Source organism: Camelus dromedarius, chromosome 6 (genome assembly GCF_036321535.1).
Source record: "Camelus dromedarius isolate mCamDro1 chromosome 6, mCamDro1.pat, whole genome shotgun sequence".
Classification (NCBI taxonomy): domain Eukaryota; kingdom Metazoa; phylum Chordata; class Mammalia; order Artiodactyla; family Camelidae; genus Camelus; species Camelus dromedarius.
This window is the reverse complement of record NC_087441.1, coordinates 50,242,963-50,269,203: the sequence shown is the minus strand read 5'-3', so window position 1 is coordinate 50,269,203 and position 26,241 is coordinate 50,242,963. Positions and strand designations below refer to the sequence as shown.

General features: G+C 35.0%; 1 protein-coding gene across 3 annotated transcripts in view; it reads left to right on the top strand.

Moving 5' to 3' along the window:
• GRIK2 (glutamate ionotropic receptor kainate type subunit 2) overlaps positions 1–26,241 on the top strand; it is a 605,730-nt gene that overhangs the window by 361,948 nt on the left and 217,541 nt on the right. For all 3 annotated transcript variants that reach the window (XM_031456080.2, XM_031456083.2, XM_031456088.2), the window contains 2 exons: positions 17,332–17,475; positions 20,193–20,300. In XM_031456080.2, coding sequence (XP_031311940.1) covers positions 17,332–17,475; positions 20,193–20,300 — 252 coding nt within the window. The remainder of the gene's footprint in view (positions 1–17,331; positions 17,476–20,192; positions 20,301–26,241) is intronic.

Genomic DNA, 26,241 nt, shown 5'->3' with positions numbered 1-26,241 from the left:
GTAAAGAGTGATTGTGAAGGCATACTTTTGATAGTATTTATCTACATTATTTTTTCTCCATGAATATCACGACCATCTTTCCATTAGCCTAAATAATGATAGACATGAGAGTCACTATAACCTGCTATCTGTTTGTCATTACTCCTTTCATCTCCCGCATAATCAGTCAAGGATAGAGCCTACTTCTAAATATTTCCTGAATTCATTCACTTTTCTCTCTGTTCTTAATATGCTTATCAAAACTACTGCCATCATTCACTGTGATCATTTTAAGAAGTCTTCTGAAGGATCCCTTGCCTTTAGTTTTGCACCAAAGTGCAGGTCATCTTCCACACTCACGGGGAGTAGTCCTTCTAAAAAGTAGATCTGATCATGTCTCTCTCCTGAAAACACTTGAGTGACTTCCTGTTATCCTACAGATAAAATCCACACTCATTGGCTTGACTGGCAAAATCCTCGATTTTCTGATTTTTGCAAGCTCCTCTGCCTCATACATTACCACTACAACCCCTCCGGCCTCCCAGTGGGGCTTCAGCCATAGGGAACTTTCTCCAGCTCTTCAAAACTATTGCTCTCTCATTTCTGAGCTATCACACACCCATCTCCCTCTTCCCCAGACTAACTCTTACACTTCCCTAGTGTCAACATCACTTTCTTCTGAAAGCCTTCTCTGAGTGACTCAAATTAAATTAGGGTTTTTAGCATGTGACTGGCATGGCACTCTGTCCCCCATTTCAAATTTAGCATATAACACACTTTATTTTACTGCATCTTCAACTGCCTACGTTTTACTGGGTTTAAAGGCCATAAAGACAGGCACTACCTCTATCTTGCTTGTATTTGTGTCTGTAGCATTAGTTCAGAGCCTAGCACAGGGCAGCTGATTATGGAATACATGTGTCCTATTTCTGTGTGTCTCTCTCTGATTTCCTTCTGAATCTAAATGGTATTATGCCTGTGTTTCTGTACTCTTATGTAAATACAAATGCTGGTAACAATTGGGGCATATCATATTGGGTCTTTAACAGCTGGCATTTTTTTCTAGGAAGAATAGTGAAATGATTCAATTATTTCAGACCATGTTTCAGTTTTAGAAAGTTCTTTTACATCCTCTTTTGCAAAAGCTTACCTGGGTTAGTCTTAAAGTTAATCTGCGTAACCCAGAGGTAGAGAGACCTGATATACTGCCTAGAGAAGGCACGTGAAAGCAGAGACAAGATATTTTTTCCTTCAGGAAGTATTTTTTTAGGAAATCAGCCCTTTTCTCTCCCTTTCCATGAAGCAGAAATTAATCTTGTAACCTGTTCTTGAAAGTCTGTTGAAAAGGCAGGCACTGCCTTTAAATGAGGTTAATCTGGGTGCATGGTGATTAAAATAACCCTTTATTTGGAAATAAGGAACATGTTATATTTAGATTTCCTATACATCTACTGAAATGTGGTTTCTCAAAAAATTTTCTGAGTCATTTATCTGGAATCCCTTTTTTTTTCATTTTTGCATCACAAGTAAAGGCTTAATTTCAAAATATTATATATGTTTAATTCTATTAAAATTTAAATTAAATGATTAACACAACATTTTAAGCTACCTTTATTTTGCATGATGCATTGATTGGAGTAAGGAGCCAAATATTAGTTTAAAATATTTTCAATATGAAGATATTACTTATTTATTTTAAGAAAATGATAAGACTAGCATTATTGGAACAACATTTCCTGGTAAACTCTATATACTTATCCCACTTCTGCTTATAATGACTGTTCACTGACTTGGGACTTGCTTTTAGAGAAAACTGAGAAAATTAATCTTAATACTTAATAGACACTTTTAAGAGAAAAGTAGCTATATCATTAATTATGTATTTTTAATAATTACCCTTGATGATTTATTCTAAATCTTATGGTTATATATTTGATACCATTGAGGATATCAAAATGATATCCTAAACAATTCCTCAAATATTTAAACCCTTCCTCAAAGTCATGTTTGACATAAATACATTATGGATTTCTATAGAATTCAGTTGGGAGAAGAAGATCTGCTATGTTTACCTCAAATGTTTTTTTTATTAATAACAAAGTTGGGTATAAATAAATACATAAAACAACTGTGTTTGTTTAGAGACATCTCGTCACGCCATGTAACTGTCAAACTGTTTTAGGTAAATGCCGCATGTCTTTGTGACCAAATGACTTCTGGGAGTGTCATCCTCCAGAGCTGGGCTGCCTGCTAATCGCTCAGCTCAAGAAGAGGGGAAAAAGCATACTAGTGCTTTTCCAAGTGATCCTCATTCTTAGGGAGCGTGGCTGTAATTTTATTTAATAGCTTGAGGCTTCATTTGCAGGAAGCAGAAACCATGTTAATTAAGAGAACAATGCTTGTAGAAAAGCTTTAAGATACTACTCGATTAATCACATTTTCCTTTTGATGTCTGTGTTTAGAAAATCATTCTTGGTGTCCTCCGCCGCAGTTGATGGCCTGGCTGGTTGGTTGTAGTTGTCCAAGAGGGGCAGTCTGTCGATTAATGTGGCATCCAGGCAGCTCTTTTCATCACACCTGATAGTCTTTTTTTCTTCATTATTTTTGGAGGGGAGGTAATTAGATATTTATTTATTTATATAGGGGTACTGGGGATTGAACCCAGGACCTCATGCATGCTAAGCCCACACTCTGCCACTGAGCTATACCCTCCCCGCAACACCTGGCAGTCTTGAGGCCTGACTCTTACTTCTGGTTGTGTTTACATATGAGAAGGTGAAAAATTTGTTGTTGAACTTTAGGGAAATTAGAAGTGGCTCAGATACACAGTGAGTTATTATCTAGAATTCAGAAGAAAACATTCTAGTTTTAATTTAAAAATTTTTGATTTTAGTCTGTTAACTCATACCTCGCAGATACTGCAGGTTTGGTTCCTAGTAATAGGAATGTATTATTTTGTAATACGGACATGTCAGTTTTAACATCCATCTTTTCATGTGAATAAATACAGCTTTAGATAACAATTTTAATAATGTTACAATATTCAGTTATATAAACATAACATAAATTAACTTTATGAGGAACATTTAGGCTACTGTATTTTTTAAAAGCTTAAACCATGTTGTAACCATATTTGTGTATAAATCAGTGTGTTCTTGTCTTTTTGTTTCTATGGAGTAAATTCCCAAAGTGAAATTACAGTGTCTACTTTGTGCTTGACACAGTTTCCAGACTGTTTTCCAGAATAGCATTACCAGTTTTTTCCAGCACCCAATGATAGGTGCTAGTACGTCATTACACACCTGTGCCTTGTGAGAAAATTGTGATTTTCCCTTACCTAGAAATTTTACTGATTCTTTCTCACCTCTGGATCGAAAAGGTGAGTTCATGCCATCAAGAAATGAAAGGTGCCTTTTCAAGGATGCAAAGCTCTGGATGAAAGCTGGCTTTTCAGTGATCTTTGTTTCATAAAGCACACTGCATTATCTTAACAGTGGCAGAGCTAGTCTCTAGAATAGATGGTTAACTTGTGTTTAGATACTACGACAGATAGCAGCAATTTATAGTATCATAAAGTGTAATGGCTTCAGGGAAAGCAGAATCTTTGAAATTTGATAAGCCTGGGTTCAGATCTCAGGTGTGCCCCTTACTGGGTGATTTAAGCCTAAGTTCAGAACCTATTACTTACATTGTTAGATTGTTAAAGAAAATTCAGTTAAATAATATCTAAAAGGCCCTACCACAGTGCCTTATGGTAGGAGTTATGGAAAGTAATCTTTTACCCAAATAACTTATTTGTGAGGTATCTACTTTTTAATTTAAAAAAGGCAAAATATTATTCATAGGATATAGTTAAAAACTGACGCAATGTGATAATGTTTTATAGCAGATATGCTTATTACTGTTTTTTCATGTCTGTAGTAAACTTCACTCTTTTAAACTCTGGTCAAGGATGTCCTTATGACTCAGCTAGTTTCAAAGAAAAATGAAATAAAAGTAAATGTTATTCTTCTGCTTTGCATGATGGATATGTGTAAACTTTATACTGGTTCCTTGGAAACAAAAATAGGTGCAAATACCTAAGTATTTTAAAAATGTATTGAATTCTGTTCAGCATTTAACATAGAATACTTATTTTTGCCATCATTTTCCCTTCAGAATGTAAGTACATATGGATATTCATTAAATAGCCCATATTTATGAGGTGAGAAAGGAAAGAGAAGACACTGAAGGATATACAGTTGTGGGCAAGATGAATGGAGGGGTTGAAGATCAGGAATGCAAAGGTGCCAAAGAAATCTTATCTGATGCCATGAACTCTGGAAACACAGGTGTCTGCTCAATAGTGGTGCTGAGGTGCATCGCACTGAGGTGCGTTTGATAGACTCAGATGCCATCAGTGAGTTTTGAGTCAATGCATGCTCTATAGGACTCCCATGAGATTCCCAAATCTAGCTCATGAGCTAAGCTCAAGGATAAAATTAAATTCTGAATGTTTTTTAATTTGAATTTTTTCTTACAAATTTATCAAATTTCTATTTCAACTAACAAGGAAAAATATTTTAAGCTATTCTATCTTTAGAATATGTAAGATATTCCATCTTTACTGGCTCATCATTTCTTAAATTTCTTTTTGGTTCTTCGGTGATCTTTCTTTTTTTTTAAATGCCTTTTAAGATATTTCTAACATCTTCTTGCTGCTAATTTCTCTGTGGAAATTCTGTTCGTTCTGGTTTCTTCTGAGTCTCTGCCGTGTATCACCCTCCATTCTTACTTTGGCTGCAGCTGTTCAGTTGTAAAAATCCAAACTATCAGATTATTTTTCCTTCTGAGTAAAGTGGCATCACCCTCACCTCCTGTTCTTTGTCTACTATGAATTAATTTCCTGAATAGCATAGGATTCAGCACACACACACACACAAAGAGTGGTAATGAAAGTCTTTTATGTCTTGGTTTATGATTTATAATTTGTTTCATCAAATATAAAAGTCAAAAGTACAAATGTCAAGAGTTAACCGATACAGTGGTCATTTACAGTGTTGATAGCAGTCTGTTAACCTACTGACTAAAAGGGCATTGGAGAGGGTTAGTTTGCATTTGGTTTTGGAGTTGTCTATGATTTCTTTCTTAATAAAGTTCACAGCAGTGTACCATTAAAGTTTTTTTGCTTCAGTTCACATCCTGATTCTCCCTGAACCTGTATAATACACAGTAGAAAGGGTAGTGTTGAATTAGACAATATTTTGATCTGTGTAATTTTTGGCAGGCCTAGTGTATACTTTTGTGTCATCTCACAGTTGCCTCATTTTGTGCTTTTATAAGTGTAACCAATTCACCATGCTATGGAGCTGTCTTAGTAGTTACCTAAAAATCTACTATATTGAATGTTTTTCTGCAAAGAATTAAAGGTCTTAATAATTAGAAGACAATGATTATACGTTTGGTGAATTTATTTAATGTAACATTTATATTTTCTAGTATTTTCATGTGCATAATTGTATATGGCCTGCTTTTACATGTATTTTCCTATTTTTCTAAACAAATATCCCAACTCTGAGAGGAGACAGAAGTAGTAATCTCATTTTGCCTTGAGGAATCCAAAGCCTAAAACTGCATTATTGAAGATTCTTTCAGTTTCAGTTGTCTAAAATTCCGTTAAAATTAGTGAATAGCCAAAAGAAAGCATATTGGTTCTCTAGCTTGTAAAGTACAGGATAATGTCTTCAAGTATACTTGGATCTAGGTACATAAAGAAAGTCATAAACTGGCTTCTCTCCATCTCTCACCTCTTTTTTTTGTCTGTATTGACTACATTCTCACACAGAGGTGCAGGGGTGACATCAAGGTTTATATCCATCCACTGATACAGACCTTCCAGAGAAAGAATGTGCTTCTTTCCCAATGGCTTTCTCAAAAGACCTGGATTTAAGTTAAGCTTGTGTCACTTGGCTGTGTCTGAAGCAGTGGTTGTTATCAGGCCTAGAACACCTGGAGCTAGGAGTTTGGGTCAGGGAATAGATGCAAGGGGGAAAGAGTTCTTCTGTCATAGGAAGAGACACTGAGGAGGCAAAACAATAGATTCCCATCAGAGATGTTTCGTGATTTAATCAGAATAATATTTTTGGTCTTCTGAGTTCCATGTTCTACTCTTTCAGTCTTTTATTTTGATCAGTTACAAGACAAAATGACACATAAAGGCTCAACTTTGAGAAAATCCTTTAGTATATCTATTTCATTAAAGAACAAGTGTTTTCTAAATGTCTTGAAAGGATATGTTAGGAGTCTCAGATTATGAATAAAGTATAATTTAAAAAAAAAACTATTGAGAATTCTGATTTGACCTTATCACTTGACCCACCATTTTTTCCAACTTTTGTTTTCTTAGCTTGTTTCTACTCCTTTTGTTTTTTGAAGCTATGGGTGTTATTAGAAAAATCATTTAAACAATAGCTACTTTCTAACATATCAGTAGATAGGCACTTCCAGACAAAATTGGGTTCCCCGACATTCCCCAGCATATGGCATTATATTAAGAAGGCTGATTTACTTGTTGGTCCCACCCACCTACTATGAATACCTCAAAGGTCTAAATCATTTTTGATTTCCCAGTTTTATTGCCCAAACTCATAACTGTGTTTGATGTCAGTAACACAATAATATTTATAAATATTATTGAATGAGTGGCTCAAACTGTAAAGCACTTAGAGACAAATGAAAAAAAGATAATTGGGAGAGCATATGTTGATAGGTGAAAAAGGATACTCAAGACACCCAAGAATGTGCAGGCAAAGGCATTTCCTCATGGCAATAAAACAATAAGTAGTTAAATCAATGTATTTTTAAAGTAGGAAATAATCAGGTTAACTAAAGTAGTGAATGGACAGGGAATCTTCCAGTTAAGAATCTAAGGTACACTAAGATGCAAATATGCAAATCGATCCTTATTTTTTTCCTCAGAGACCACTTCCTGTTCTAAGTTGATATTTTCCGTGCTGAAATACTAGGAATTCTCAGTTACTTCCCTCTATATTTATAACATATTTAAAGAGCTTTATAGTTCACATTTTTCTAACTTTATCCAACTTGATCCTTACCATGTGAAGTACTTTACTGTTTCACTTATTTTAAAGATGAGGTAAACGAAGCTAAGAAAGATAACATGACTTCCAATCGTGACTAAAAGGTTATAAAACTAAAGCTCTAACTCCCATTAGCTTTCTATGAAACTTTTACTTTTTCACATTTCTATGAGAAGTTACTATTAAAATTTTGTATAGAGTAATAAGCACAATAGAAAAAGCTAAGCACACAGTAAAAACATAAAAAGTTGTAAAGGACACATTAATATGGTTTGTTTGCACACCATTTTATTTTTCCAGAAATATCTGTACCAATTTTCACATTATTCTTGAAATCATGTTTGAAATAGATCTTTATGATAATTTAATTTTTGGTTTAGGTAAATAATATATGATGTATTGGATTCTCAATTTTTACAGGCATTTGGAATTAGTGTTTACATGAACATTTTAACTCAAATCCCTGATTTCTAGTGTATTTTTGGTTTGCATATTCCTGGATCTCAATGTAGAAAGAATCAGTCTGTTAACATCATAAAAAAATCAATTTTAATTCATTATATTGAAAAAGTAAATATAAACAATACTGATGAATATAAATTTTTAAATGCAAGAAGCTAATTTGAGCTCCAAATATCAGGATAATTGGATGTATTGGACACCAGCTGGAAGCGCAAAGAATACTTCCCCTTGATATTGACTCTTCTCTAGATCAATAGCAGTTCAAAATGTGGTAAAAAGCAGACAAGATTTAACAGGACCTAAATTATTAAGGCCAGTGCATTGTTGCTAGAGTTCATTAACAATCTCATCAATACAGTGTGGCTCATGGACGTTAGTACGAGCTTCATGGAGCATTTTAAAAGAGAATGAGACATCTCAATGGACTGATCTTAGTGGAAAAATTTAATTAGGTAAGAATAATTACATTAGTTAAATGAAACTTTTAATTGAAAACCTGTTGGCATTTTCTTACCTACTTCACAGCTGTTCCTTAATCACTTATATTTAAAAAGTGAAGAGTTTCTCTACATGGTGTTTGAGAAACATCTAAACATCTTGGAATTTGTATATAAATGTTTAAAGTAGTTTAGAAAGTGTGGCAGTAAAAACAAATAGGATTTTCTGCTTGGGAAATGGTGCATTTTAAAGATAGATGTAGGAAAGAAAGAAAATTATATAGAAAACGTTCACAGTAAATACATATAATTCTTGGAAAGAATGCAAAATAGTCATCTCCCGAAGCTTTCACAATTGTAATGGTAAAACTCCATGGACTGAATTTCATACATTATAAGGCTCTAAAAGCTTACAGAGATAATGCTGTTTTGTAAAATTATCTTGTTGAGCGTTATTAAAAAAAATGACAGCCCAAAACTGTATAATAAAAACTTAAAGAGCCAATGAAAACTCTTACTGTCAAAATTAACATTGACCATATTTCAGACTGATTGTTCAAAACAAGTCAATTTGTTGTCACTATTTTTTGGGGGTGGGGTGGGGAGACTTTCAGCTTAAGACAGAGTGTTGGTTTGAAGAGACGTAGGCATTTTTTTCAAATTCACAGATTTACAGGAACACCAAAAAACAGACGCATTAATCACTCATTGCATTATCGTGGCCCAGGACATTTCTTTTCTGAACCCTAGCAACACTGTCATCCAATACTGTTTCATTTGCTTAATCCTCAAAGCATTGCTGAACTTGAATTTTCTTCCTAAATCATCAGTTTGACTGTGTGGCTAAACTCGTTCTATTCTTTTCCCTTCTTCTCCTTTTTTATCTTCCCCTTAAGCTCTTATCCTCTTTAGCCCTCATAGGTACTGAATGCCATACTGGTAGCTGCAAAAATCCATGTTCCTTTTAAAGGTCTCTCATCATGCAGTTTCTGGAATCTCCTTTTATTCAACTAATCTGTGATACAGGAATCACCTTGGTTAGTTTAAGAGCATGAAGAGTAGACATATCCATATTCTGACTGTCTTAAGAGGGACAAAAGATGATAAAATCCTGGGATATTAGTAAATGACTTTGGATAAGAGAGAAAGGGTTTTAGTTTTTCTCTGCAAAGTATCAGGAAGCCAGGGTGGGTTTTAAGGTGAGTGAGAAGTTTAACAGTGAAGTTCAAACAACAAAGAATATATAATACAAGTATTGGCAAGTATCATTGGACCAGGCAGGACTTGGGTAGAGTACGAACACAGAAAATGGCTTAAAGAAAAGTGAGCTTTGATTTCTCTTATTTATAAATTTGTATGAAATGTTGATACAAAAGTTTATTTAAAACGCACACAAAAAAACAAATTACGAGGAGGAGAGAGATAAATAAGGATTATAATTGTACTACAAAGGCCAATATAAATCAGAATGAAAAGTGAGTTTCCTAGGAATAAAAATGTAAACCACAGGACACCTTAAAATCCACCCGGTTCTAGCCCCTCCTTTTACAGATGAAGAAACTGAAGACTAGAAAAAATTACGAGGCAGATTTATCCAGGTTCACATTTGCTGGTGTGTAATTATCTGTCCAGTCCTTCGATTAGCAAGAAATGCAAGATATTGTAATATTTTACCGCTTATATTTAAATTCTAAACTTGTTAGGTAATGTGTGTGTATTCAGTAATTTTTTTTTTTTAGCTCTGAATTGCAGCATTGTGTACACACCACATTTTATAGGGATCAAGTTGTTGTTGTGTGATAATTTCCTTCCCGCTCCTTCGAGTTCCAGAACTTGATCAGTTTCCTTGAACAGCACGAGGCCTGTTCCCTCATTTAGGCTAACAGTGGGTGCAGGAAGGTTGAAACATTATACTTGCTAAACTGGTTCCTCATTTTGGATAGTATCCATCCTGAAGAGATTACTGCTCTTCTGGTGAGCAGCATCATCGTCATCTAACACCTGCCTGTGCACCACGAGCCAGGGAGTGTGCAGACTGCTCTCATGTATTATCTCATGCAGTCTGTGTAGTCCACGCAGCTGCTGGTAAAGAACTCCGTTTCAGAGTAGAACAAAGAGCCGGCAACACAGTAAGCATAATGGCAGCTGCAGTGTAACTGGGAGAATTGTCTCTGACAATTGGCTCCCGACTGGCTCTGAGGGCATTTCTTCTTCAGTCCCTCAGTTTAGTTAGCAGCCACCGTGCACCTGCTCTGTGCCGGGCAGAGCGCTGGCTGCAGTGTGCCAGCCCGTAGAGTGAGCACCAGCCTGCCGTCCATGTGTGACCCTCAGCCTTGCTCAGAGTTGGGGGTAATTCTCTGTCCCCATTAGGCTTGTGCTCATTGTGCCAGGGAGCTCCGGAGGTCAGAATGCACCCTTTCCCCACCATCCTCAGAATTCACTTCTCCTAATCAAAGAATCAACATTTCTAATTGTCTTTCTCTTGGAACTGTCTGGTTTTTGGAAGGATTTTTGCAGTGGGGGTAGATATGACAGATCATCATTTTTCATTTCCAATTATAAAATGAGGAAACCAAGCAAAGGGGATTTAAATTTTTTTTGATTATTTGTGTTAGATGGAAGATGAACTCAGTGAAAGAGCTGGGATTCATAAGCTTAAATTCCATTTATTAGACCATGGTGCTCTTTGTGCTATGCACTATACTTCAGATGGGAATTCAGAAATGAGCAAAATCTGAGACGTAGGAGTTCCAGAATGGATCTGCCACCTGCCGGCTAACTTTCAGATCTCAAAGGGGACCTGCCTGCACTTATTTAATGGAAAAATAAATGTGTTCCCAGAACTGTTACTATAAATTCATTTAGAAACGGGACAGAGGCTGCACTCACATTCCTCCCAGCTCTGAGCTGCTGGCAGATTTGGTTCACTGTACCTCTGGGAGGTAACACATTCCAGCTAGATGGCAAAGTGTGATTGTTATTCAGAGCTTCCTAATATCTATTTATTTTACAGTTTAAATGAACTTTTTGGTTGAATTCATTAATTTGTTGGTAAATGTTTTATACACTTACTATGGGCAAGACAACATATGGGATACTATGCGGAGTATTACAAAGATAGGTATGGTTATTATCCAAAAGATGCTTGTGTCTGAAAAGGAAGATAAAAAGTGAGAAAGCATAAACAGTTTCATAAAAACTAGAATGTTCAAGGAGGAGAGCAAATAACAATCAGTTGATGCTTAGTTTGTGAAGATTCTAGATACTTCCAGACTAAAATGAAATCTATGAACTACCTTCCCAGAAAAATACACCATCAGTTCTTCTTTTTTTTTTTTAGTAGCTTTATTGGAGTAAAATTGATGTACTCTAAACTTCCCACATTTAAATTGTACAATTAGATAAGTTTTGACTTAAGTATACACTCATATAACCATCACTACAATTAAGATATGATCGTATATCACATCACTCTTAAGAGCAGTTACATTTAAAAGTAAATTATTAAATACAGTATTGGGTGTATTTGGAGCCCAAGTCAAGAGCCCAAATATGCAAAATATGCTTTAGCAGAATTACATTGTTACAAATGTAACTCTGCTTGGCATAAGGGAGAAAATAAATAGGAAAAGGCTGTATTCCAAGCTCTCCCAGTCAAAATTCAGTGGGGTACCCAAAAGCCATGCTCCCTGGGGAAACACATTCCAAAAGAGTGCCTCCCCATTGGGAAGGAAGATAAATACCTTTGATAGCTTTTTGCTAAGAGAAGCCTTTAGTGTATCTGGGAGATTTTATGTACCAATATTCTCTTCTATGATCGTATGTAGTTCAGAATTGTTCCTTTCTAACTGTTTCATCCTTCATGCAAATAAAAACTAAGCTTTATTTTTTTTATAACTCCTAGAACATCTATCCCAGAACATCTATCCCAGAACTTCGCAAAGAAAATGTTTAGCGATGATGATTAGAATGATCAAAAACTGAAATGACATATGCACTCAAAATGGACACGCTTGGTAATAACTGCTTAGTACCAGATTCTTCTTCTGAAGATGAAATCTAAGTACATAGAAATATTTTAACTATTTACAACATCCATTGTTATTCCTGTTTTTGTATATTTGGGGATGTTTCAATTATATATCCAAAATAAAAAATATATAAAAATGGTAATTTTTACCATTTGAAACTTTTGAGGGCATCTAATTTCCCTAATTCCTCAATTATTTAGAAATATGTAGTGGACTTTTTCAGAGCATAAAAGAAATGTAAGCATACTTATATTTCACTGTTCTTTCAATACTTTAAAGTCCTGTCAGACATGGGGTTGTTTGAGACAGAGGAAATAGCACCGGGTGACTAAACCAATTTCTGTGGCAATAACTCAACCACAGAAATTAGCGTTTGTCACTCTTCCACCTGCATTCCTGTTACACACTCTATGCCTAAAAGTAATTAGACCAGGTATAAGATAAACCCAGCAATAAGTTAGGGAGATGGTTAATACATATTTAAAATATATGAGAAGGCACTTCTTGAGATTTTTCAAAGCCACCTGTTTAAAAAGATCACTGTAGTTTTACTGAAATGTGTAGGACTATATTGCACATTTTTAAAGGTTTGCAAAACAAGTTTTTGGCCGGCAGACGTTCTTTGTAGGTTAACTAACTTATTTTGGCAAGTAAAATAGAGTTCCAACTCAAATCTAGTTGGAGATGGCCCTCAAGGGGGCTCCTATTGCTACTGATAGATGCTTGACCGAGCATGAAGCATGGAAGTCCACACTTGGCTCTGTCTGTTCCTTCCTAGACTGCGCATCCTTCTGGGCTGTATTCCCAGGGTGAACAGGTATTCTAGCTTTCCAATAAGTGTGATCTATTTATATATAAATGAGTAATTATACTTGAAAGAAAATAGAACATTGTTTTGTCTTTGTTGCTGATTTTTTTTTTCTCTCTCTGCCTAACTTTTGTCTTTGTAGTTTAGAATCTGGATGACTATAACGTTGTTTAGCCCCTTCCTATGGATTTTAATAACCAAATTGTACACATAGTCCATTTAAATTTAATTGGTTGAATTACAGTCATGTTTAACTCTTAAGCTCTTTTTAAGAGGTAGCTGTGATGTACAAAGAAAAAGTCTGATTTGGAGCCAAATGAACTTTTATTTGAATCTAAGTTAAGAGACATACTCTCTGTGGGACATAATTGTCTGGTATTCAGCAGAGCCTTCAAAACTACGAGACCTGCTGCCATCAGTTTCCCTCCATTGCCTGTTATCGTTTCAGTGGGAATATGGTTTAGGTTATGGTTATGGTTATGGTGGTCAGGATGGTGGTTCTAAGAATTAAGCCTTGCCTAAATCTTGTTTTTAAGTTTTGTTTCAGAGTCTCTTTTTTGCCAGAGTCTTGTTATGATAGCTTGGACAGTAATTCTAAGAGCTAAATTTTGCCTAAATCTTGTTTTCTGAGTCTTGTTTCTCGAGATGATGAGTCCTTGAGAGGATTAGTTGAACCTTTCTAAGCTTCAGTTTTCTCCTCTCCAAAATAATGATAGTCATGTCACCTAAAACATTGAGTCTTTGTGAGATGCATGTAAAGAAATTGATGCAGTTGTGTGGTATAGAGTAAGCATGCAATGTAACTCAATAGTATTAATAATATTATAAAAATGATGACAAAGAAATTAGCCCGTACTTTTCTCTTCTTCTGTTCTACTCCGCCCTTCTTTCCTCCTATTTTCCATCAAGAGAAGAGCCAAGGCAAAGGATTGTAGAGTCAGTATGAGAGGGTGGAAGACTTGGCAAGAGCAGCTCAATCAAACTCTACAACTGAGAGTTGGGAGTTGAGATGTTCCCTCAAGCTTGATCTTGAAAGAGACTCTCGGACTTTTGCCTTTTGAAAATCTAGTGAGCAGCAACTATATAAAATAAATCTACTTCTTTCATGACATTGTTCTTAGTTAATGTTACTAACTTTCTAACTAACCTATTATTGACTCAATCCCATGCATTCATATATTTCTTTTTTTGTGAATTAATATTTATCAATTCTTCACAATCCCTACCTTTTCTTACTTTGCAGTATATCTTCATTCTGTGAATATTTACTGCTTATCAAAAATTACATAGATTAATGTATTCAAGTGCTTATTGATATTTCTTATATTTTGTAACTTCAAAATAATTTAAAAATGTTTTGCTTTATTAAATGTAGAGCACTGAGGAAAAAAAAAAAACAGAGAGAAGGATGTCAATTCTGGATAAACTGTCTGAATTCAAATCCAGCTCTACCCCTATAGGCTACGACTTTGGACCAGTTACTTAAATGTTCTCTGCTTCCATTCCCTTTTTTATACAGATTCAATGAATTTCCAACTGCATGATGGTTATGAGAATTAAAGGAAATGATTTAAAGAGAGTGCCTTACCCATTGTAAATACTGAATGAACATTAACTAGCAATAATACTAAATTAAGGCAAGTTTTCAAGCATATGCATTCTTATGAAAATAAGAAAAAAAACATTTTTGATAAATCAGAGTGTTCTGAAAACTTTTCAAAGGTGAAAGAATTTACATATGTACAGTTTTGCAAAGAAGACAGGAAAGGTAAATCTGACAGGATATCAAGTCTAAATGGAAAACAACTCCATATTATCACATAAAACAGCTAGTCTGAAAGTAGGACAAGAAAAGCACCGCAAGCAGATGGAAATATTATAGAGAGTAGTTTCAGAAGTTCTATTCTTTGATTTATAATAAATCAACATATTTTAAACTGGAAATTCCAGAGGAAATTTGATCACCAACTTTTTAACTATTTACAGTTTTCTCTAGTATTTATCTTATAGTTTAATAATTATTGTCTTCCTTTTATAACTACATTTAAAAATCACAGATAGATTGTTTTATTACCAACTAGTATATCCTCTGATCTTGAAGTTGAACCTATGTACCAAAAATGTTTTTCAAATTTCTTAATTAGGCAATTTTTTTTTTTTCCTAGCACTGTCAGTTTTAGATAAGGTTACCATTCTAGGACTTTCATATAGGTCACATAAGATCATGTAAGTCCGTAAGTCATGGCAGGATAGTAGGAATATCACAGTTTGTGTTCTTTTAGTTATTTTGTGACAATAGATCAAAATTTCCATCTTAGGAATAATTGCAGAGGTATTTAGTAAACTTTCATCTTAAAAAACTGTAAAAAAATAAAAAGGAAAAAAAAAAATTCTACTCACAGCTAACTCCCAAGAGTAATCATTAATATCATTTCAGTGTATTTTCTTCCTTTTGATTTTTTTTTTTGGTTGTTGTTGTTCATATAATATGCAGTATGATGTTTAAGAATACTTACTATGAGCAGAGAGGCTATTTGAATCTGGACCTCTCCACTTCTTAGCTGTGTGACTTTGGTTAGTTACTTAACTTCTCTCAACCTTCGTTTTGTCATTTATAAAATGGGAACAATATCAATCTTTTTAATTAAACCATTATTGTGAGAATTAAATAAGTTAGTAATATATTAAGTACTCGTAAAGATGTATATAATGGTTTATGCTGGAAATACAGTTCTGTATAATCTATTTTTACACTTAGCATCGTATCACATGCAATTTTTCATCTGATTAGTTTTCAAAACATGATTTTTAATGTTTATATAAAATATCATTGTGATTTTATTGTGTGCCCTTATTTCGAACCTCCAGTAGGTTTCCACGCTTCTTTATTTTTTAAAATAAATAATGTATGTACCTTTAGTTCTTACCTTTGATTTTCCCTGGGCAAATTCCAGGAAGAGAAATGACTGTGTTAGAAAGAAACTGAATATTTTTTAAAAACCCCCTTGTGGTGCAACTTGCAAAATTGCCCTTTATCTTCCCTCCAGTAGTAGCTGAAAGTGTTCGTATCTCTACACATTTGTGGGCAGTGATATATTCTAAAAACTCATTTTCTTTTAAAATCAAATATGTCTTTCATATCTGAGTAACTTTTTGATGATCACCTGTGTGGTCTGTAAAATAGGTCCCCTGAATGTTAAGACAAGTATCAGCCTGACCCTCAGGCTCATGAGACGCCTGTATCCAGTCTGTTCCGGTCTTCACTCTGCAGCCATCAGAGGATATGAAAGTAGTCAGCTGATATTTACCAATGCAGGTTATGAATCTGAGCTGCATTCGCCAAAGACTGATGAACTATAAAATGGCATTTTTATGTTCTGTCATTGCGTTGTGCTCTTTAGCCATCTTCCACTTTATGTGGTAAAGTTCCTTAGGATTCATTTGCATGAAAGCCACCGTGTGTACTCATTTTGTATTGTATTGTAGCAAACGCTATAATCTACAGGGTTCCTATTCACTTTGGAATTCATTTCACAGCTCACTAATTGTGTGAATGAGAAGAGGAAATACATGCTTTTATTCCGAAGCATGCCAAGCAGATGGCCCAAAGTTCATTGCTAGCAGCATTGTCAGTGTGGCTCTCTTCTGTAGGTAGTGAGCCTGGCATCGATCCGTCGAACACAATGTGAGGGTCCATTTAACACAGCACTTGACAGTCACTGAGCCTCTGGTTTGTTATGACTTATAAACATTTTATTTTTTATCATCCACCTCTAAAGCGGTCAGTCATTTGAGCAGGTGCAGGCACAGTAGAATTCATATTCGCTTTACTCGAGAAGCCAAAATGAACTTTTATTCATATGGAAATTTTGAGAAAAGAAAATAGTACAGGGGATTAAGCTTAGTTTCTTGAAAAGGGATTAACACATGTATTGAGATTCAAAACTTTGGCATCATTTCTGAGATTGAACCTTTTGAAAAGCTGAATTGGAGACAAAATTAGGGTTTGTATCTTTAACCTTTTTGAGTGACTCTCCTTTCAAACCTCTTCTTTTCTTCCTACACAAGGAAATTATTTACTTATTTATTCTTAAGTTCAATATATAATTTATGTTATCATTCAAAATGTTCACAATTGCATTTCTTGTGTGTGTGTGTGTGTGTGTGTGTGTGTACGTGCACACGGGCATGCGTGTAGAGGGGCAGAGTAAGCTAGAGACAGAGGATGTGATAAAAAAATGAAATAATAAATGTTCTTACACATTTCCTACTTCAACAGAGAAACTAGGATGGTCTGAAATTGGGTTATCACTTCAGGAAAGGGAGGGTAGATCAGAAGTTCTACTGGAGCCCATGTTGTGACATGATCATGTTATCTTATTTAAGAGAACCACACCATATGGAGAGACTGTTTTCTCCCTTGCAAAAAGAAAAACTGGGTATTTCTTTCACTCTTTCTCTCTTTGCATTTCCAAATCGCTTACGGGCTTCACGAGTTGCATTGACTCCATTTTTCCTTTTGTCTCGGCTTTCAGACCGACGCTGCTCTCATGTACGATGCTGTGCACGTGGTGTCTGTGGGCGTCCAGCAGTTTCCCCAGATGACAGTCAGCTCCCTACAGTGCAATCGACACAAACCCTGGCGCTTCGGGACCCGCTTCATGAGCCTAATTAAAGAGGTGAGTCAGGAGAAGCAAGTCCTGTCTTGCTTGTCCTCAAACTGACTGAACTGAGATTTTTGCAGTTTTCCTGACAGGTGGCCTTTTATCTTTTAGATTAAACTTTCTCTCTTCCCCTATACAAGCAAAATTAACATTTTTACTAAATAATGTAGACAAAGGGAAAAAAAATACATGACAAATAAATGGATTTCCTACAAAATATCTATGATTGTGTAAATATGAAAATCAGTGACCTGTCATTTATGACATTATTAGTTTTCAAGTTTTCACCTTTCTGAATCTTTATGTGTGTTACTTTTTGTTTATGTGGAGACACAGATGTTTAAAGAATGTTTATGTTGCAGGCCACAAAATAGGCAATTAATTTTTAATATGAATGCCATTTGCACTACACTAAATTACACCCAATTTGTAAGTTTTAAAGAATTGTTTTTTAGAGCTACGGTTCCTAAAAATAACGTCTAGTTATTTTAATTGTATTAGAGTTAACATAAAACAGAATATATGCATTCATAAAAGTGCAAAGTCTACTCTGTGTTGTATAATACCACCATTTTTATGGCCGAATATCATTTCTAATTGTGTCTGTTAGAGTTTTAAATCAAGCATTCCCATAGTGAGAAAAAAAGGGAAAGCTCTTAAAGAGAACACACACACACACACACACACACACTCACACTCACTTCACACACACACATTCTTCCTATTCTTCCCATACTTCCCATTCTTGCTATCCCGAAAGAAATTCCTTTGTCAGCTAAGGCTATTTTTTATTTGATTGCAACAGGAATTTTCATACAAAAGTTTTATGAAAGTTTAATGTTTGCTGTGAAAAGTCACAGATATTACTGCCATAGAAGATTTTTTCATTAATGTCTTAGAAGAAATCGTCAGCTCATCGTGTAATAAATTATTAATCATGAAGGTAAAAGTGCAAATAAGATCATAATTAAGAATCTTTAGGTCCTTGGCGAAGAATACCCATGAATCTTCCTTGTCTACTTGTTACTGAACTCTCAGGTGAAATTACACTCCCGAAGAGCATGTCGTTTTTTATTGCGCCACATCCTGCATTTACTTCTGGTGTAAAACTAGGCATCGGAGGGCTGCAAACGTAGCGGACAGATGTGGCTAGTTGAAGATGAGCTCTTCCTGAAGGCAGCACTTGATAACTGAGACATGTGCCAGACAGCCCTATAAGGAGCTGTTGTATGAAACTCACTATTGCATTTCTTGTAGGGTGTTATTGGGGACCTTGTCCACTAAATCACACAGGGGCACCCTTCTGAGGACCAAAAAGAGACATTTCTGTCAGGCCTCAGTACCAGGAAAAGCTGTGCTTCTCCTGGGCAATTGTTAACGGCATAAATTACACATCTTGTATGTTATGTTTTCATCATATTTTCTTCTTTGCTTTAGTTTCTGGAAAGTTCAGAATTGAATTTGTGACTGGATTTATTAGTTGCACAATTTCACCTGCTGTTCATTTCCTCGTGCTGGCTTTAGCTCAGATTTGTTTTACTATTCTACGCTTCTGCTTCTGTACTTCTTGGTCCCATGGCTTATTTTTATACTAATATGCAGTTTTGTTAACCACCTGCAGTTATTGCCTTTGGAAGAAATTGAATTAAATTTTTTTTCTTTCTTATTGTAGACCTGTTAACACGTTTTAAACTCAGTGTTGACTTGTTGTAATATGCGTAGAGATACATATTATCGTTTTTTTCTATTTTACTTGTAATTTATTAACCTAAAACTACTTTAGAATCCCTACAAATAAGTATCTAAGAGACACATGGAGCCTAAGAAATGTAGTATTAACGATACCCATTTGTAATCCTTATTGACATGTTACCATCAATGTCCTGGGTTTCACTTATTTTGTTCTCTGTATGTATTCTTTCAAATATAATTGAGAGTCTATGTTACATGGTTTAACTTTTTCATATATAACTATTTTTTCCAAGCTATTTGCAAATGACAAATAATATGAAACATCTAACTTGGGCCAAATGCGAAATCTTTTTTATATTTTAAAAAATCAGCAATATTTGCTCACCTTTGAGGAATGAATCCATTGTGTAGCTAGATTATTATATTCTCACTTCCTTCCACCTGGAGAGCTCCTTCTACAGGAAGTGTAGCTGGGTGTGAAGGAATGTTGATACATTTCTCCCAGTCTCATGTAAGGTAAAATAAAGTAATAAGTTAATTATTCTTATATTAAGAATATAAGTGTATAATTAAATTAGGTGGCTTTTCCTAGATTCAGTTTCTTTCATTGTAATAAAATGTTTATTTTCATTTTAGTCTGATGTTAGCAGTGGTATTTTATAATAGCAGTTCTATTTGAGATATTTACTATCTCATATATGATAATAAGTGACCAAATTCTTCTCACTCTGCTAAAAGAGGTTTGCTATTTAAGACATATTCCTCAAATTTCTCATAAAGGAAAGTTACACCCGCAAAGTACATTATTTAAAATGAAAAGTTTACAATAAATTGAGACTATAATACCATATTTAGAAAAAAAAAAACTTCCTTCAAAGTTCAGAAGAGAATAAAACATGTTAAATATTAAAAATGTGTAGAATGTAAATTTATGAGAAGTAACGAAGATAATGTTTCCTAATTTTTCTTGGAAAACTGTTTACCTTTCTTTCTTTATTATTGACTAATCTATGATTTTTGTTTGTTTGTTTTCCCCATAGGCTCATTGGGAAGGCCTCACAGGCAGAATAACTTTCAACAAAACCAATGGCTTACGAACAGATTTTGATTTGGATGTGATCAGCCTCAAGGAAGAAGGTCTGGAAAAGGTACTTGAGGCATCCAGTTTATTTACTTTATTAAGTAAAATATATCCTAATGAAGAAAAAAAAATTCATTGACATTTAACTTTCTGGAGTAACTCTAAGAAATACATCTTCAATTCATTATATTGAATATAATAACTGACAATTAGGGATCAAAGATAAAGGATGTCCTAAGATAACTGGAATGTTTTTATTTTCTCATCAGGTTTTTCTGATGCTTTTCATATAATATATAATCTTAATTTAATATATAACATATATTATATTACATATATAATATATATCAATACCTTAATTAGCTGAAAGGTTTGATATAATAATTAGAAATTACTTGGTGTAATATAAGTCTTTGTATAGCCAGCTTATAAACACTCGTGCCTGCACAGACTTTCCTGTTTAGTCAAACCATGCAAAAGGACTGAACGCTAAAACATGTTTCTACTGCTGGGTCAAATTTAAGAGAAATGTCTGAATTAACGTACACAAGTAAATTAGATGCGAACACAAATGTAACACATTACACTGGATTTGTCTTTCTTGATTCTATTTATAGGAGTTGAGGGAAAGTACAGGAAATGCTTATAGAATTTGTATGCTTACTTTAAGAACATTTTAGTATAATCCTTTGCTTATATTTGTAATATATGCATTTAGATATTTTTCTGATGGATTCATTGAAAGTTACAGGTTAAAAAGATATTTTGAGAAAAACTTGAGAAAAAATTCTGTTTGAGATAATATTGCTTTAAAGATAGAAAATTATATTTTATCTAACAATTTAACATGGGGAAACATTCATAGATGGAAACTGAGGAAGGAAATTGAGTCAAAAGAAAGGATCTTTTAGCCTGAGAGAAAACAGCTTATATTAATGCAGATTCAAATGATGCAGGAGAGAGAAAACACATATTTTTTATGTCGTCAAGGCAAGACGTGTATCATGACCAACTGATGACTGAAGTTAATAAAAGTATCACCTCTTCTCATTGAGAGTTTCAGGTTGTACCCTTTCGACAAGACCATGCAAAATCAGAAATCTTGTCTAATAAACTGGAACTAAAAATTCATGAGGCTGTCACTTCTTAACAACCTTGCTTCCAAGATGAGAACATTAGTCTATACCCAGGAATGGGATTGATAATGATGGAGTTTAGTCAGCTTATGTGGGTTTATCCCAGTGTTTACTGGGGATGTTATTACCTCATTTTTTGGAAGTACCCAAGTCACTAGGATGAGCTTTGACTATTGCTTGTATTTCAACACATCAACTTAAAAATAATGATGCTCTTCATGTTACCATCTTGGACTCAAAATAAAGAAAATATTAAAGAAGCCTTCTCCAGGGTCTGAGGTGATATTGATAAACAAGATACAACGATGTGAGTTATATGTGTTGCCCTGACATTTCATAAATATTTTCTGTTCTCCTCTGAAATTTGAAAATTTTTGATAAATTAACTACACACAGTCCTTATCCTTAAGGGGCTCCAGGGGCTTTTCATAGAGAGGGATCATATGATACACATTTTAAAATAAATACAGTGGAAAGTCTGTTTCAAGCTTCAAAAGAGTAATGAAAGTATATTTCTGATAAAAGGTGTAATTAAGGAGAGTCACAGTATATGAGGTGCTTAGAATTACCTTTGAATAATGGAGCATTATTGATTGGTAGAGATTGAGTAATTTCAGAAAGAAGTATCAATATAGACAAAGAGATTTGATCTCACACACACCCATACAGTAGAAGTGGGAAATACAGCTAAAATGCTGGTTGGTGTCATACAGTGAACACCTTGTCAAGATATTTGCAATATCTTGGTCTTGGTATACAATGTAAGTTCAAAGATAGAATAGCCAGGAGGCCTATGCTTGGGAAGATATAGTTTGGAGTAATTTTAGTATGGAGCCCTGAATTTAAAAGTTACGTGAAAGTGAAAGATGAATAAACAGTGACAAGGGTATTAACTGAACCTTCAGCAATGTTAGTTCAAAGTATAACAGAACACTAGGACTATGTTTTTAAGGAGCAAATGTGGAACCAGGTAGCAAAAGTGGGAGGAGCCAATTATAAGGGTAGAAATCAAACACTGGAGAAAAAAATTAGTAGGGGAAATTAACACTAGAAAGACATTGGCACAAATCTCCTGAGAAGACAGATGAAGCACTGAGAGTGGGTGAAAGTAAGTTAGAGAGAAAGGGAATTAAGAGGTTGTATCAAATGGTTTCAATATCTTTGAAAATTAGTACATGAAGTCATCAGGTAAAAGAAGGAGGTGGGATTTGGTTTAGTCAGATCTTAAAAATAGTGGAAATAATTTTGGAAGTGCCATTTGTGGCAGACTTGACTTTGACTCAAGTCGGAATAAAGTGCTGCTAAGTAGCAAAAGGTACTCATTTTGTCATTTATTAGAATGGTTATGAGATCGAGGACTAGATTCCGACAGAATTGGGTTTACAGACAAGTTTCTTAATCCCTCAGTAACACAGCATCTTCAAAAGCATCATGGGGTAATAACAATAGTTGTCTCATGAAGTCTCATACGCCTTGTTAGTCTTACTTTTATTTTTTCCTGGAAAGTATAGTTACTAACACAGAGCTGAAAAGGCAGAGTTCCTACCATGATAGAGTTCACACTTTGGAAAATTCAATAGATGGTGATTCTGGAGGCTTAAATTACAATTCCATTTCTGTCACAACAAATGAATGTATTTCATCCTCCCACCCAACTTCTCCGTGCCAAATTCCACATCTGAAAAAAAAAAAAAGAGAGAGAGAGAGAGAACGCAAAGGGCTTCCCTCTTGGACAGGCTGAAGTGAGAATATCATGGTCTCTAAAAGAGTCTAGAAATACCATGTTAGTAGGAGTTAAGGCTGGGAATTTTAACTTCCCCAATTCTATCTTCTCATGCTACTGCCTTTTCCTAGTTTTGACTTGGTCATCTTTGATCAGTAAATTTCATTTATTCACTTAATTATCTAACAAATAAGCAATGAACATCTATTTTGTGCCCCAATGAAGGCTATACACCAGTGAAGGAAACCTGCCAATAATAAATGGATTCAGAAAATTGTAATACAAGATTGGGCAGTAATAAGTGCTAAAAAGAAAGATTATCTTGTTTATATGTCATTAAAATGATATATTTTGAATTGTGTTCTGAAGTGTGAATCTTAGGATTGAAACAGATAATAGGAATAAAATTCATGCTTCTGATGTTTATAACCATGGAATAGATAAACCAGGAAGGAGCAGGTATGTTTCTGACAAACAGAGAGAAGTAGGACATATTCAGGGAAGTAAGCTTGGGGTTAAAATACTACTATGGACACATCTTTCCACTTAGATAGTGCTCATGGATCAAAGTGAATTCTTTCTGCTTTATGTCAATAGGGACCTTGGTTGGAACCCAGCCCAGTTAGCCATGGTCTAAGAAGGGTCACAGATACCCCGTACACAGTTAACCACATCAAGCTCTTGGGCCGTCTCCTGACTCAGAGGTGGGAGAATAAGGGGATAAAACAGTAGGTGACTTTGTCTACCTCAGGCAATAATAGGGCAGTTTCTTTCTTGAAGAGTCTGGTATTGGGACTACTAACACTAAGAAAAGGAAAATCGGAATAAGTGATTTTCCGAGCTTGAATTCCTCTGGTCAGTTCAAAGACCACCTTGTATATTCTACTTTCAAAATATGTTTAGAATCCTTCCATTTCTCTCCACATCCATTGCTACAATTAGAGCCAGGGGACCTTTGCCTGGACATGTACTTTGGCACTTGAACAAGCCTCTGTTCTGCATCCCCTTGTAACTCATCCCCTAAATCACAGCGTCTAGCTGATGTTTTTAAAAGCAAAATGATCCGTGTCATTTTCCTATTTCAGCTCATTTATTTATTTCCATTCTATTTTGTTAAGATCCAAACACGATTTATAATGAATTCCTTACCTCTCCCCCTCAGCTCTCACTACCCTCTTAGGTGTTTTCTATGCTCCAACTACACTGGCTTTTTTCGCATTTCCTCACAGGTTCAAAACTTGCTATTACTTTGGCAATAGAGTTTTCGCAATCTGCAGTACCCACCCCTATCCCCTTTGCCTGGCTAACTTACTCATCCTGGGAGTTGCAGCTTAAATTTACTTCCTTAGATAGGGGTCCCCTAAGCCTAATCAAATTTAAGTTTCTCATTGTGTCCTGTACTTTTCTTCCTGGCACTTCCTGTAATTGTGTATTTATGCTTTTTTTTTTTAAAGCTGTGTCCCTAGCCAGAATACACATCCTGTTAGCTGGTGGGGGCAGGGAGGGGAGTGTCTCCTTTCTCAGTATTTATATATTCAAGGCCTAGCAAAGTGTCTGGCACAAAGTACATCCTCATGATATATTTATTGACTGTTGAATGAATGAAGGATATCTATGAGACTCTTAAGAGATAATTCACATAGAATGCTTACTCAAGTGTCTGGTGCAACGTTGTTTTCCAATAACATGGATTTTTTTTCTCCCCCAGTTTCTCCAGCTTTTCTCTCCATACTAACAAAGTGGGAAGAGATAGCTAGCAGTTAAACAATCACTGGGCTTGGGCTGTGGGTCAGGGCTGACATCTGGGCTTAGGAGGACGGCAGATCGGGTCTTCTACATGGTGCAGTTTAACACTTTCTGACACTAATATTACATCGAAGAATAAAAATAATTGTATCATTCTGTTTATAAATTTTCCTTTTTTTTCTTCCTCTAAGCTTATGTGTGGAGATAAACAAAGACCACTCAGATGAGAACAAACAAAAGTTATTATTCAGAGCTTGCTAAAGCCAGGGAGCAACTTGCACTTGGCAGAGATTTAAGGGCAGGCAAGGGAGTAGAAAAGCTTTATTTGGAAATAAGGGAAGGCCTCAGATGTGCTCTGATTGGAGATTGTTGGTATAAGGAACTAGAGGTGAGCTAACAAGGAGCAAGGTATCTTGGGTGATTGTTTTGGAAGACCTATTTGAGTCTTTCTGTTGCTCCTGAGCTGAAAGAGTGGCGAGGAAAAAAAAACTAGGGAAGCTGGCAGTTATTGAACAAATCTTGACCTTGACTTTTCTGGGCAGATTGTGCAGAGGTTATGGTTTGGCTTCCCAGGATGCTTGCTCCAGAGGTTCTGGGTCAAAGTCTGTTGTCATGCATGGTTTGACTGTTATCTATTTGTGCATTCAGACTGTCAATGGAATCATTGAAGTCATTTGGAAGGAGAGGAAGAATTAACAAAAATGAAAAATGGCCAAGAAAAATGGACATAATTGATATGAGGAAATGCAAAAATTTCTTTATAATTGACACTAACATTAATTTTTTAGTTTTTTAAAATATGTAACTAGGATATGATTTACCATTGGAAATGTCTTAACTTTACTTACCTAGTCCTCTGAAGCTTAGCTATGTTTTAGGAGAGGCCAGATTCAGATGGAACAACAACAAAAAAAGATAGTAAGGCATATTCAGAAGATTCTTACAAAAGGATTCTGTTTAGAGCAAAAATGGTTAGAAGGATTTTACACAAAATAGGTTTGAACTGAGTTGATGACACTACATGATAATGGTGCATTTCCATTGCAAGCTGAGCTATCTAGAGGCCATTTAAGAAAACAACAAAGCACTTAGACTTTAAGAAGAATTACTTCTAAGAAACTATAGTGCAATAATAAAATCACTTAATCCTACCACATTTTTGATTGAATTTCCTTATTGAATATCCATTGCAATAACTATGTACATCATGTGCTTTCCCAGAAAAAAAAATCAGTCTCTTACTATTCTACTTCATTGGTTGTTCAAATGGATTTTTATTGTACTAGAGAATGTTTTCTTCTAAATAGAGATGTTAAACTAAAATCATACTTGTGTACCTCTCCTGTCCTTTCTGTAGCATTAGAGCTTGCTATCTGTTCTGGTTATTTTGCTGATAGTCCCTT